This window comes from Ambystoma mexicanum, chromosome 2q (assembly GCF_040938575.1).
Source record: "Ambystoma mexicanum isolate Mex_15411 chromosome 2q, UKY_AmexF1_1, whole genome shotgun sequence".
In the NCBI taxonomy this organism is placed as follows: domain Eukaryota; kingdom Metazoa; phylum Chordata; class Amphibia; order Caudata; family Ambystomatidae; genus Ambystoma; species Ambystoma mexicanum.
Genome location: NC_090924.1, coordinates 122,455,003 through 122,470,240, shown reverse-complemented (window position 1 = coordinate 122,470,240; position 15,238 = coordinate 122,455,003). Strand labels below are relative to the sequence as shown.

The window sequence follows — 15,238 nt, the reverse complement described above, 5'->3', positions numbered from 1 at the left end:
CATCGGGCTTGGCGCAAGTTGACACATTCCATAGATTGTAGGACCTTAATATTTTTGGGATCCGTACGAATCGTAAAAGGTTGAGCTCCGCCCTGGAGTAAATGTCTCCACGTCTCGCATGCCTATTCTTTGCCAATAATTCTCTCTCCAGAACCAAATAATTATTTTGAATAGATGTTAAAGTCTTCGAGAGATAGGCAATGGGATGTTCTGTTCCAACAAACGTTTGGAGCAGAACTGCCCCAATGTCAGCCGCAGAGGCATCCGTCTCGATGGTAAAGGGCAGAGATTGGTTGGGATGCCGGAGTATCGGGCCAGAGCAAAAGAGAGACTTGAGATGCTGAAAACTTTTTTCAGCCTCGCTGGTCCAATGAAATGGAAGAGGACTCTTCTTTAAGAGGGAAGTGATGGGAAGAACCTCGTTTGAGAAATTTTGAATGAACCAGCGATAGTAATTAGCCAGACCCAAGAATCTTTGGACCTCCTTAACTGAGTTGGGAGAAAGCCAGTCCAAAATAGCAGTGACCTTCTGTTCATCCATAGATACCCCTTCTGGGATAAAATGAATCCTAGATAGGGTATTGAGGTTACCCCAAAAATGCATTTTTCAAGTTTGACAAGAAGGTGATTTTCTTGGAGACGGTTTAGTACTTCGGAGACATGATGAATATGTTGTCTTGGATCTTTGGAAAAAATCAGTATAACATCTAAATAGATGATGACAGTGATGAACATCAGATCGGAGAATAGACGGTCCATAAATCTTTGGAATACTGCTGGAGCATTTACCAATCCAAAGGGCATTACCCTGTATTCATAGAGACCCAAAGGGGTGCGAAAAGCTGTTTTCCATTCATCCCCTTTTCGAATGCGGAGGAGATGATATGCGCTACGCAGGTCGAGTTTAGTGAATATTCTGGCCCCTTGCACCGCTTCCAAAATGTCTGATATGAGTGGCCTTGGATACCTATCTCTGATGGTGACCTTGTTTAACCCCCGGAAATCAATACAAGGTCTTAGCTCGGTCGAATCCCTCTTGGGAATGAAGAAGAGGGGAGCCCCTGCGGGGGACTTAGAAGGTTGCACCAGGCCGTTTTGTAAGTTACTGTCCAAATAGCACCGGAGAGCCTGCTTCTCTGCCTGTGATAGAGAGAACATCCACCCAAACGGCACCAAAACTCTTGAAGTCAGCTCGATGGCGCAATCCTCAGGTCTATGAGGGGGTAGTTCCAAGATAGCCTGGTCGATGAAAACTTGAATTGGACATACTCTGCCGGTAAAGAATGGATACCGATGGAAAGACTTGAAGTGGGATTGGTAGCCTGAATCTGTACCAAGCAAGTCTGCAAGCAACAATGTTTTTTGCAATATTCAGATTTGAAGCCCAATTGATTTTGAGTCCAATCGATGCGGGGATTATGCCGACGGAGCCAAGATAAACCAAGGATGATAGGGAAATGAGCGGCTCTTATGATGTCGAAGGATATCGTCTCTGAGTGTTTGAATATCTTGAGATGGAGTTTTTCGGTCAAATGTGTGATCGGCCCTACAAAGACATTGGGGTACCGTCTACGCCTACAACGTTCTGATCTTCAAGTTTTTCGATCCTGTTGATTCCCATCTTGGTTGCCCAGTGAGTATCAACAACATTTCTGGTTGCGCCGCAGTCTAGTAAAGCCAAGGCCTCAATCCATTCGCCTTTGATTTTGAGCGGAACAGTGATCACCATTAATCGGGAATCTTCGGTGATAGGTTGTGTAGAGGAAGAGACCGATAAAGAAACATAGGGACTGGAAAGGAATATGGTTCCTCGGCAGTTCGTCCCTTTCAACTCCGAGGAAGACTGTTTCTCGACCGGCGTGATGCTAGCTCCTCACAATTGTTGATGGAATGCTTTTCTGATGCACAATAGGCACACAATCCCTTCTCTCTGCGACGTTGTCGCTCCTCCATGGTGAGTGGGCCACGGGTAATTCCGATTTGCATTGGCTCTTCTTTTTGGAGGGAGGAGGAAGAGGGAAGGGCCGCCTGAGAAGGACCACCAAAAAACGATCAATTTCTGTACCTGCGACACTCATTCTTTCTTTCAGCCAGACAGTGTTCAATTTGAAGGACTGAGGAGCGTAGCTCTGCAAAAGAAGGAGGTCTTGGCATCCGGCCAAGCTCGTCCTTGATATCTTCTTTCAGACCTCTTCGAAAGATTGCGTATTGTGCTTGTTCAGGCCAGCCTGCCTGAAGCGCTAATGCCTTGAAACTTGAGATATAAGTTAACACGTCCACAGAGCCCTGGTGGGCATCAAAAAGGTCTTCACATGCCGAAAAAGTGGTTTCTGGACGTTCAAAGGTCTGTTTGATTAAGGTGCAGAACCCATCATAGTCTTGAAGGGTAGATCCTCTCCGGACAGCGTTGTGGCAACAAGGTAAGCGAAAGCAGTAGCTTAGACATTGCAACGCGCCGACAGCAGGGAAGACCAGAAGTAAATTTTGCTATTTGCACTGATAGTCATTAGACAGTTTTGTGTCAGTGTTCCAGGGAAGTGTATGTCGATCCCAAGTCGTCGCCAATGTCATGTAAAGACACATTTTTGGGCCCGACTCATGGAATTTTGTGCACGGTTGAAAGTGACTTTGCACTGCCGACCCAAAGTGTATTTTTGCAGTGCAAAGTATATTTTTGCAGTACAAACTCATTTTGTACTGCAAAAATGACTTTGCACTGACTTTGCATGCCAAGAATGCACTTTACACAGTTCCATGAATCAGGGTTTGGGTTGGCAGTGCAAAGTCACTTTTAAGCAGTGCAAAGTCCCTTTGAACTGTGCAAATAAATCCATGAATCGGGCCCTTTAAAGTTGAAAAGTCACCACAAATGTTTCTGACAGCAACCGCCTCTGTGCATTGCAAACAGGTTACAGAAATCACAAGAATCGTGGGCACTGTGCACAACACTTACATTTTCTGGGGGGAATAAATGCCATTATATCCCCCCCACTTAAAATTGTGGGGGGGGGGTTGTCCCCCTTGTTCCCCCCATGTCCTACGGCCATGTTGGCTTCACCTTGGGTTTGACTCTTGTTTTCTATTTCAATCTTTTCTCAGTATCTCCTATTTGGTAATATCTGCCGGTTGCCGCCTGGATCTCCTGGATTATAAACCTTCCAGTAAGGATTATCGTTCCACTTTAGTGTCTTAACTCGACTGGGACGAGTATGAGCATTCCAGTAATAATTCTCTTTCTTTTTCATCTTTCACTCTTGATGCTTTATCTTGACTGGGATGAGTATGAGCGTGCCAGTAATGATTCTCCTTCTTTTCATTCAATCTCAATATCTGATCTGGACGAATAAGCAAATATCTTGCCTTGAATGGGGCGAGTATGAGCATGCCAGTAATAATTCTCTCCAGTTGCCCTCCTGAGTCTCCCCTTTTCCCCATTACCTCTTGTGATCGAGGACAATGTCACCGGGACTTTCGAGGGGCTGGGACTTTTTTCTGCACTTGTCAGGTTGGCCCCTCGTAGTTCTTGCGGTTTCACAGGGTCTTTGCGGTTTCTGATTTACCGGTTTGTTTCTCCTTCCAGTCAACGAAGTGGTATCAGCGTTGTTAACAAGCCTGCTGATCCACCTCTGCTCGACTTTGGTCACGCCACCACATAGCTCCTATTCTGGACTACGACACCTCACCTTCACTTCGGCTTCTCTCTTGCCTGCTCTTCTCCAATGCCACATGTTGGAAACTTCAGCTAGATTCCACGTTTACACAGGATGCCGCGCCTGCAGCTTTCCTGCATGATACTTCTCAAATCACGTTCGCAACTCATGGGTTCTCTTGCTCTGCTCCCAGTCTCTGCCTACTTCCTTTATTGCGATTTCCTGGGCCTTCCCCAGCATAACACCACAGTCCTATCTCTCTGTTTGCTTCATGATCTGTATTCCTTCACAAGTCTTTTACTTCGTCTCAGTATCATGCAGATTTTTCCCTTGAGGAATAGCCAAAGTATCTTGATGGCTATAACACATTTTGGTATGCTCTTTATAACTTTCTTCACTGGATGTTTCTAGAGGTATGTTGGTGGTGTGCTTCTTAGGGAGTTACTCATCAGAACGAGAGTCCTTGTCCCCACTGTAGGAGTATGTCCTGGTGAGGTCCTGCTTGCCTCTAACCCTAGGGAGGGGATTGTAGAGCAGGCTCACCTACCTAGCCTCACAGGGAAAGGATCCCCCTTGGGGAAAAGTGACAGATTCCCATGAATCATCACAGGACACTTTCAAAAGATGAGGAATTTGTGGGAGAAATGTGTCCATTATGTGAGAAACCTGAAGGTGTCTCAATTACTAGTCCCCTGGGATCTGTCATCCAGGTGACAAGGAAACGGCCATCGTTGTTGGATTCAGTTCCTGGGGGTGGACAAGTGGGGGAGGATCACCTGGATGAGGGGTCTTCAGGGAGTGAAGGTGGGACGCCGAAGGGTGAGACGCGGTACCCCCTTCCCTATAACACCTTTTCCCCTTCCTACCCATGGGATATCTAGAGAATCTAACCCCCCCCTTTCCAATACAAACACTTTCCTACACAAACAACAGACTAACACCAGAGCCGTTTACCTGACATGTCCCAACACAAGGGTCAGGCAAAGTCAGGCAATTGACAATAGTTGCACACACCTGACGGCCCTTTCTCTTCCCCATAGGGATAAAAGGCGGAGCCCAAGAGCACACTTCGAGCACAGCCGAACACACATGGAAGCAGCTATTCTGAACCAGCAGTTCAAACAGAGGAGAAAGGTGGCAAGACCTGAAAGGACGACGAGGAGGGAATTGCCCTTGACCTTTTCAACTCAGACCCACGAAGCCTCCGGAAGGGAAGTCCAGCTGGAGTGTGGTGTGACAGGTGTCAATGGTACACAGGGCCCTCCCGCGCTGATAGCCAAAGTGGGGAGAAGTGCTTGCCGCCGTGGTGCCGTCCTTGACTCCGGAGACAAGAAACTCCAACAGTTCAGCACAGCCGGTGAGTCGAAGAGAACTGATAGCAAACTAGACTGTGTTGAGCCCAAGGTTGCGAACAGCAACATTGTATGAACCTGTGAACAAAGAACTTGTATCTTGTTAAAGCTTGAAAGAAAGTCCATTGAAGGACAAGCTGCAGAGTGGTCAGGTGCCACGTGGGCGCTCATTCGAAGGACTCTGCCTGGTCCCCTTTGGTGAAACTACAAGTACCAGGAGGCCCTAGGAGAGGCTGGTGTGAGCAGTCAGAGTGGTCATACAAGGGTTGAGTGAAACCTCTTGTACAATCGAAAGTCTCACACTCATTGACGTAAAGGGAAGTGAATTATATTAATTGAACTGTGTGAAGCCTGGCTGGGGGCTTTAAGGAAATCCTGACTGGGGGCTAAAACCCAGACTTAGGTAAAGTGAAGATGTCTAGAATGACTTTTTTGTGAGCTGTGGCAAGTGTGACCCAAACAGAGGGATGCCAAGAGAAAGCTAGGATAAGGGAACCCACGCTTTCTGATGAAATTGTGAACATTGTGAACTAAGGCAAGTGTGAACCCGATGGAGGGATGCCGAAAGAAAGCTAGGGGAAGGGAACCCCTGCTTTCTGATGATAATGCACAACCCATGAACTGTGTTAGAATAGCTATGTGAACCCAGGGATGCCAAGGGAAAGCTAAGGAAAGAGAATCCTGCATATTGAGAAAGCAAAGTGAACTGTGTATTTGGCAAATGTGAATCCGGCTGCTGCGAACTGCGGTGAACAGTAATACACCCGTGAATATTTTGTCGACAAGAGTGAACCTGGCTGAGGGTTGTCACCAGTGAATGGTTGTTTAAAAAGACATTGAGACTCTTGAATGTTACATTGTGAATGAAAGGCCGTAGTGAACCCGACGGAGGGAGGCCCACGTTGTACGAGGGATTGGAGCCCGGCAGAAGGGGATTCTAAGGCAAAAAGTAATCGCCCCATGAAGATTTATTGAAGGAATGTTTGTTTTTGTTGATGGTAACACATCAGGTCCTCTGACGCAAGATACTTTGTGTAAAAGAGACTTGACCACAGAAGATCCTGATGTTTTGGAAACTAATTGTAACCTCGTGCTGGTGAGGCCCAGGAGTGTTCTGTGTTCAGGAGTCCCGCCTTGTGCCGTGCTAAAAACATGGGGAATGGAGACCCCAGCCATACCATCCTGCCTATTTTTTTTAGAACACTTTTTTCTTTTCTACACTATTTTGTAACTTATCGGTAAGGATTGGCAATAGGTTTTTTAGTATAGGCCTTTTTTATTTGACAAGACGCTACTACGACTGCCTTATTATTATTTGATGGTTGTAGTTTGCTTCCATCTTAGATTTAGGTTTAGATTTTCTCACCCATTTATACAGTTTAATAAACACCCTTGAACTGTGATCACTTGTGTCTGTCTTTACTGTTGTAACCATGAGTTCCTTACAATTAGAAAAACAAATGATATACCTTTGGTAAAGTTCTTACTGGTGGACAGAGTATTGCTCCCACAGATTCCTCATCCCCCTCCCACATGCCCCTCTTAAGGAACTGCCATCTTAAATACATGTTGGAAGCAAACGACAAGTGATCATATTATGCTTATGTTTCTGTTCTGACGTTCTTACCTTGCTGGTGTGGAAAAAGGCAGAACTGAGGAAAATGGCATTGACGGCTCTCTATAAGCACGCTGACAAACCTGTGTGAGGTAAGCGAGGTGCCAGCTCCTATGTGTCTGCTGTTTCTGATGATTTTTTGTTAGTAGTATTTGCCTGTTGTGTGGTCTAAAAGTGGATGATATAACACATCTGTAATGCTGAATTTACCGTTTGTAGCACCTTCCCCACCACCTTTCCGTTTATCAGGACTATGTAAAGCACCCAAGCAATGGGACTGCTCTGGTAATTAATATGGCATTTGTACAGCGACCCTTGGCAAAGCACTTTGCTTTTTCAATAAAGTCTATAAGAACTCACTCTGGGTGCTGGAGTGTAAAAGCACTGTCAGCAACAGGGCACAGACAACAAATAATTGAAGCTCTGTGAGCAAACCAAATTGCGTGCCTCTGCTATTCTTCCAGAGCCTTATGCTCCTGGATTACTGCGATGTGCTGACTCTGTAGTGTCATGGTATCTTTGAACTAAAATCAAGCTATGTGGGGTATGGTTGGGCTATATCTGTGCAATAAATTACAGAAATGGCCTGCACACAAGGGCATAAACACCCTGGCCTTGGAGTGGTTTTGTAGGCAAACATTTTACAATAGGCAGCCAGAAACACAAATAGCAGCTGAAGATTCTACATCAACAATCAATCTTGGGAGAACAACCAGTGTGGATAAATCTTAGAATACAGTTTGGAACAGGCTGTTCACCCAGAAGAGAAAATATTGGTTCAAGAGCAACCGATAGCCAGCGCCTAAGAGTAGTAAAAGGTAAACACTTACTAAATTGCTTGTGATCCCCCGAAGAATCACAGGGCGGGAGAAGGCGTACCTGTGTGTGTAAGACAAAAAAGATAATGAAATATATATACAAACAACTTAGTATCCTTGCTAAGTCTCTACCTGAAATGGTAATTTGACCTTCCATCAATTTTACATCCCCTTTTACACCATGCACATGAACTACCTTCTGTCCAATGTCATTAGAGGCACAATATGGAAAATATAATGTCAGAGGTATGTGCAGGTTACTATTTAAAGAAACGTTAGAAATTCACACATTACTGTTAAAACTGAGAGTCAGTGTAAAAATATTCTGAAAAGGTCCTTCTGGACATTTGAGATGAAGATCTCTAAGAGAAATATCAGATCCCTCCTAATTGAGGGACATGAGAGGGTCACAGGGTTTCAGCTGGGATCAGGTGAGCATTCAAGACCAAATGTTAGGAGTTCACCATCTTTATTAGGGGATTGGTACTAGGAATGGGAAACTCAGATAAAAATGGGAAGCTCATAAAGAAATATAAAAGGTCAGGATGGTTCTCTTCTCATGAACCTGCCCTCGGCCAATGTCTCTTGGGTAACTACGCCTTCCTGGCCTCAGAAGCAAAGATCACAGTTTGTACAGTTTGTGAGGGCTTACCTCACTCCTTCTCAGGCGCTGCAGGCTTTAGGGTGATCAGAATTATGCTCCTTGGTCTGAACTAGAAGCAGGCTTTACAGGGTCAGATAACGAAAGACTCAATATGGTTTGAAGCCTTGTGAGCAGACAGGTCAATGGACAAATATGTTAGACAAAGCTAAAGAGTGGCCCCTGTGTTGTGTCTTGGGCTGGGTATCCTTCTGGTTTGTCCTTGCCTACCTCTCTGATATCATAGAAAACTCTCTGACCCTGGCTTGTTCCACCTCCCATCATCTGGGTCCTACCTAGGGCTGACTGAAATCTGCCTGCTCTTACTGAGTGTTGCTTCATTCTCTCCCCCCTGGGCCCATTCCTTTCCACTTGATGTTCTTACCTCAGCTTTCTTCCCTCTGCCTGATGTTATCCCTGCAGTCACCGCTGTTCCACAATGCCTTCTGCTTGGATTTCACCACCTCCTCCTGCACACAGGCTCCTGCCACCAACTTCACTTCTGCATGTCTACCCTGACGTTATTCCCTCCTCCTGCAACATCCTTCTCTTTATGTTATCACCTCCTTTATTGCTCCCTTACTTTTTGCAATCTTCTACTACTCCATCTCCGCCCCCTCTGTTGTTACAAACTCCATCTAGACTACTACCTCCTCCTGTCGATTTCTATTCTTTGTTGTTAACATCTCCTCTTTGACAATTGTCTCCTCCTTTCTGCTATCACCATCTCCTGCTGTTCACCACTACTTCCATCTCTCCACTTTCCTTATCAATACTGCTTCTTCCAACGCTCCCCAAACTCCAGCCTTCACCAAAAGCAAGCCTCCTGCAGCCCATATAGCAAGGCTGGTGATCGGTGCTTTTATAGTATGTTCCCTCCTACTACAAGGTCAGTGTTTCAGTGAGTTTCTGCACCCGGGGCTTATACCTGATGGGCTGTCACCCCTGAATGCACATGATTTAATCAAACAACTGGCCTGGGGAAATTATAATTGTAAAGCCTTTTGTTAATTTTTAACAATTCTTAGCCATATTCAAGCCAACTTTAGCCATTGAATTCTGATCTAGTTCTTGTCAGTTCTTTTCAATTCAATTCTTGTCAACACATGCTTTTCAGCTATAGGCACATTTGCAAGGACTACTACATTAATCAACCTGCAGCATGTTTTGAAACATTATCTAATTCCTATACAGAGTAAAGACTTGTTTACAGTATAACCAAATTTAGTTAAATGCAGTTTTACAATTGAACTCTTTGCATGTTAGTAACCCCCTCTAAATAAGGAATCTGACATTCAATTATGGTAGCATTTTAGAAGTGAATTTCTTGAATTTTAAGGTTTCTGGTAAACGATCAATTCCTTTTAAAGTTCTTTTGTTGGAGGCCTGTCCGCTCTAGGTATATCAGCTTAATGAAAGCGTGGGGGAGGTTTGGACCTCAAAGACATGCCTATTACAGGGACCAAGGTGGGGTGACCAGTGGAGCCTCCCCATACTACCTGTAGGCATAAAGGCCAGTGGCTTGGATTGGCAAAAAGCTTCCTGAGTGACCGTCTTGGTGGTCCCCAGAACTAGGCTGAGGACATAATCACAATAGTCTTAGTTGAAAAAAGGGTGAAGGGTGACTAGAGATGCAGAGAAAGATACCATAGTGTCAGGAGGTCAAGGGGGGCTCGCAAACATTATCTAATTCCTATACAGAGTAAAGACTTGTTTACAGTATAACCAAATTTAGTTAAATGCAGTTTTACAAATGAACTCTTTGCATGTTAGTAACCCCCTCTAAATAAGGAATCTGACATTCAATTATGGTAGCATTTTAGAAGTGAATTTCTTGAATTTTAATGTTTCTGGTAAACGATCAATTCCTTTTAAAGTTCTTTTGTTGGAGGCCTGTCCGCTCTAGGTATATCAGCTTAATGAAAGTGTGGGGGAGGTTTGGACCTCAAAGACCTGCCTATTACAAGGACCAAGGTGGGGTGACCAGTGGAGCCTCCCCATACTACCTGTAGGCATAAAGGCCAGTGGCTTGGATTGGCAAAAAGCTTCCTGAGTGATCGTCTTGGTGGTCCCCAGAACTAGGCTGAGGACATAATCACAATAGTCTTAGTTGAAAAAAGGGTGAAGGGTGACTAGAGATGCAGAGAAAGATACCATAATGTCAGGAGGTCAAGGGGGGGCTCACAAATAGGCTGGATATAAGTTGTAGGCACAAAGGGATCAGAAAAAACTCAAACTAAGACAACAGTACAACTGTCTGTATAGTTCACAATGGGTGGGAAACTCCCCCATGACTTACAGTGTAAAAATAACACTTCCACTCAAGCAGACGTCGCTGGATCTCAACCGCTAGTTGAAGGAAGTAGTAAAGTTACTCCTCAAAAATCAGTCTCAGTTTTAAGGGGTTGACAGACCCTTCCTCAGTGATTCTCTCTTCTTCTCCTGGCGTGGTTCCCAGACACAGGTTTAAGGGATTTACTGACCCTTTTTTTGTCAAGCTCTCGGTGTGGCAAGGGAGGGCCTCCATCAGCTCCCTTGCTTAGGATCCTGACTCCTATCCTCACCCGCCCAACTTCTCTTGCTCTGGTCCTACTTGATGCCATGCCACATGTTATTGCCAGACCCAATGGGTTGGAGTCTTTCTGATAGGGGTATCACACCAATCACCAACTATGAGTCAAGATTGCCCTCACTGGCCTTCCTAACGTGACTGAATAGGTTCTCTCCTTTGTCTCCCTCTGGTTCCTAACCAACCTCCTCCTGCAATTCTCCTACTACCTCCTCCTGAGTTTCCTTTGCCATCTCCTCCTGATGTTCACCTCCTTCCACAACCTTGAGTCTCTTCTCCAGCCACTATGTGAATCTTTCTTCCTTACACCTCTTGACATTCAGCACCTTCCAGTATGTCTCCCCTCCAACCACATTCAGATGTTCCTCCTCTTACTCTAGTTTCCGAAATCCTCCAAAATCTTTCCTACCTCCAACCCCCTCCACTCTCCAAGCTACACTCTCCTCTATGCTCCTTCCTGTACCTTCCATCTCTTCCAAATTCTTTTCTCTCTCTCCAACCTGCTCCACTCTCCAAGATGAACTGTCCTCCAAACTCCTGTGGCCTGGCCAGCTCCTGCTTTAATCACCCACAATTCCACCATTTTGATTGACATTTGCATTGTCAGGTGCTTCTTCCTCTGGGCTGGGCTTCAGCAGATGGTTTTAGCTGTGAACCATTACTTTTGCATGTTCTGAATCGGGTCAAGCATAATAGAGAGTTTGTTTCAAGTATATTTATATTTGGAGTCTGACTTCCTGCCTGAGGTTGAACACAGAGTTTAAACCGCAAATCTGCTGCTTTGAATTTCAGACATTCCGGCAGAGGTTGCTGCATGTAAGTGCTAGACTCTGTGAGTGGAGCTGTATGTCTGTTGGACCAAGTACTGTGTTTGCCACAATACCGGTGTGACTTCACCCAGAAATGGGGTATGTAGAGGTATTCCTGATGCAAAGTCCTGTTGCTGCCAGGTCCACAGTGCTTCTAAGTTTGATGTTACGGGTTCTTAGCTGACAGATCGGATCACTTAAATGAGTGGCATCTTGGCTGTTATCTACTCCCCTCTATGCTGAAGGAGTTTAAGGTTTAACGCAGAGGAAACAATAAATCATTGTTTTCATTTGTTTTCCACCTCTCTATTTCTCCTTTGACACAGTTCCTCAACCTGAGCATCTGTTATGTGTGGTTGTGAATGGGTTGTATGAGCTCTGTCTTCTTATGCAAATGTCCTTCTGGTCACTGCTGCATGATGTTAGAATGTTGGTGACTGAGTGAACGACAGGTCAGTGTGTATTGGCTGGATCATGACATGTCAGTGTTCCGAGTAGGTCATTTGGGGCTTGAGCTGGTATGCCTGCAGATGGACCGTGGGTGTGCTCCTGTCTACAATGAACTTAAACAATAACTGGGCCCCTGCACAAAGTGTATGAATAAATCTACATATTTGCTACATGCCATGCTGGCTCCCTGCCTGTTACTACTGCACTTGATATGGGAGCCTAACGCATGTAGAATAACACTACCCCCTACCGTGAGATGGGGGCCATGTAGAGGTGACCAGGGGATCCTCCCCATACCACCCACTGACCCAAGAGGCGATAACTTAGAACGACACCTGGCCCTCTTGGTCAAACTACTAAATGCCACCAAAGCCAGGCAGAGGACCTTGTTACACATGGCCAGCTATTTTTGACAAACCTTCAGAAATACAACATCTTCTAGTTAATGCCTCAAGCCTAGAAGCAACACAAATAAACTCAGAACAGCAGAGCTTAAAATAAAAAGGGGATTGTTCCAAAGTGACATTTGCAACTGTGAGCTGATTGAAAGAGAAGGTCTCACCCACAACTCTTGAGGCGCCGAAAATATACAACCAAGAAAAAGCTAAATGTAGAAGATTGCATACTCTGATATGAACTGGCAAGATTTATTTTCATATGTTATGACCGATACTGCCCAGTTTCTGTACAGGGCGGAAATAGTGAAAGCTACAAACGTAAAAGGTAAAAATAATATGATTTGTATATGGAAGGGAAGGAGTTGCAAAGCAGCAAATACACTATGGGAACTGCCAACACAAGTAAAGCAAACATTTAAATATGAGGAAGAACAAAGAGAAAATAGGAAAAGATGAGCAGGAAAGGAAAATTCTCAATTCACGATTCAGATCTCCCAAATGATTGCAGGGAAACACTGAAGGACATAAATCAATGGATACATAAAGAGTACCTGCTGCACCAACAAGGATCATGACACTGATCTCTTAACCCTCCCACACAGACTTTCCCCATTCTCCTTCCTGGTGATATAAAGGCTGCAACCTACAAACTGTTAATATATGATTTCTTTTGTTTTTAATGTATTTTGGTTTGAAAATAAACCTTTCACATTTGTAAAACAGAGACATGTATAAAACAAAAACAGCAATAAGAGTCAAACATAAGATACATTTACGATTTCTCGAACAGAGACCTTGATAAAAACAAAAATATATGATCGGTAGGACTAGGTCTGACCCTATAGTATGAGGGTATTCTAATCTTTCTAGCCCTCTTTAAACGCGCTGCTTGTTTTGTTTATTCTTTCTCTTTCCTGGCTCTCATTATCAGAATCCCCCTTCCTTGACTTTCCTCTTTTAAACCTTCCACAATTGTTTAAAATGTACTATCCTGATTGCATAGCTTTATACAAAGACTGAAAAATTGAATTCTAAAACGATAAAAAAGAAATACAAAACTAAGGTTCATTAGCCCATTTGACACACACCACACAACACACACACACTTACACCCCTCCCCATATCCGTCATTCATTGTTCAAGTTTGAGCACCAACCCTTGAACCTTCATGGAAAAAGGGCACGCAAAGGAGGAAGCTGTGGTTGTGTCACAAAGTACTGAAACTGTAGTTATATATCTGGTTGTCAGTAGATGCAAGACCTCAGTAGCATAAGTGGAGTGGAGTACTATAAGACAAAGGAGAATTGGCCTCATTACGAGCTTGCCTGTCCAGATACAACGGTACCGGTAAGCATGCCGGTACCTTTGTATCCGGACCAGCAAACTCTTGAGTTGTGCTTGCGGGTGCCTTTCATTCCGCCAGGTCTGACCTGGCTGAATAAAAGGCACCCGCAAGCACAGCATGTCGGCTGCACCGGCACCGTTATAAACGGTGCCGGTGCATCCGACCTTCCCATTCCCATTGAGCGATATGGCGCTCAAATGGGAATGGGAAGAATTTTTTCAGGCGCCCAGGAATGGGTAAATACCGGGTCCAGCAAGGCCATAATTACCTGGTAATTGCCCATTTCTGGGCACCAGAAAAAAATGAATAATGGCGGCAGCCGTGTCTGCATTACAGGCACGTCTACCGCCAGCCTTGTAATGAGGCCCAATGTCTTCATGGTAAACACATGGAGCTTATGGAGGAAATGGTGCTTAAGGCACCATTAACATTCCACTATGCTCCTCCGGAACGTCTTGACTGGTCTAGTTTATTTCCAACATGGTGGCTGCTTCATCTTATACATGCCACCCGCGGCGTTCGCACCGCGCGTTGCAACCCTGCTCTTGGATCTTTGGGGTAAGATGCTGTTTTCGATTCTGCGTATCCTTCGCCCTTTCTCTTCCTCCTCTGCATCTTCTTTCCTAGTTTTTGATGTATTCCTCTTCTTCCTGGCCTTATCTACGTTCCTGATACTTTGTTGGTACTCAGTTCCTTTGAACTACCTCCTGCTTACCTCATTTCCATACTTTCCTTTTTTGCTTTTTTGGTCACGCAACCAGCTTTAAGTATTGATGATGAAAATGTTTGTATTAGGAACATTTCTGGTCCAGGCGCAGTTGTCAGACTGCACGGTCCCCCCATAACAGGTCACGCAACCATAAGTTCCCCAAAACCGATGCTTAACAGTTCACAAGACAACACATTCATTTAATTGCAGGATTTTCAGATGCCTTCCAAAGTGTTTTCTAACCCTGGGACCCTTGATTTCTCTGGACTGTTCTGATAGTTGTACACGCTTTGTATTTTTGTTCAAGTAGCAAGTTTCTTTTCATTGAATATATCCAGCATTGCAGCACTCACTTGGTTCCCTCTAACCATGCTTTCTTGGTATTTACTATTCAAGATGTAGAGCTTTACGTTGTGTGAGCTTGAATAATGTCTTTCAAACAATTCAGTATTCAATGGATGCAAGTTTTATTTGTACATGCCCAGTAGCTCCTTTCATCAAGTTCCGTATTCAATATATGTTGCTTTTGCTCGCATGGGCTCAACAGCCCCTTTCATCAAGCTCAGCATTTAATATTTGCTTGATATACTTATGCGGGCTCAGCAGCCCCTTCCATCAGGTTCGGTATTCAATATTAGCAAGGTTCAATTATATGGGATCATCAGCCCCTTGGAGCGACCCAGAGTTTCAAGTGTCTTTGAGAGCCTTACCGGGTTATGGCTGCTCTGCTCAGCAGCCTCTGCCACACAGGAAGAGCAACTTGCCGGTAACGCTGACCTCGCCGGCTACTTCCTTCCAAGTACGCCGGCCTTTGTGTTGGGCTCTGCCTTCGCTCCTCAATGGCTTCTGCTCTCTGCCTTCCTCCACAAGAGTTCCCGGTCCG

At 44.8% G+C, this 15,238-nt stretch overlaps 1 protein-coding gene across 11 annotated transcripts in view; it reads right to left on the bottom strand.

The window, feature by feature from the left end:
• Positions 1-15,238, bottom strand: part of JMJD8 (jumonji domain containing 8) — a 284,182-nt gene that overhangs the window by 208,541 nt on the left and 60,403 nt on the right. For all 11 annotated transcript variants that reach the window (XM_069647028.1, XM_069647026.1, XM_069647029.1 and 8 more), the window contains exon 4: positions 7,448-7,496. In XM_069647028.1, coding sequence (XP_069503129.1) covers positions 7,448-7,496 — 49 coding nt within the window. The remainder of the gene's footprint in view (positions 1-7,447; positions 7,497-15,238) is intronic.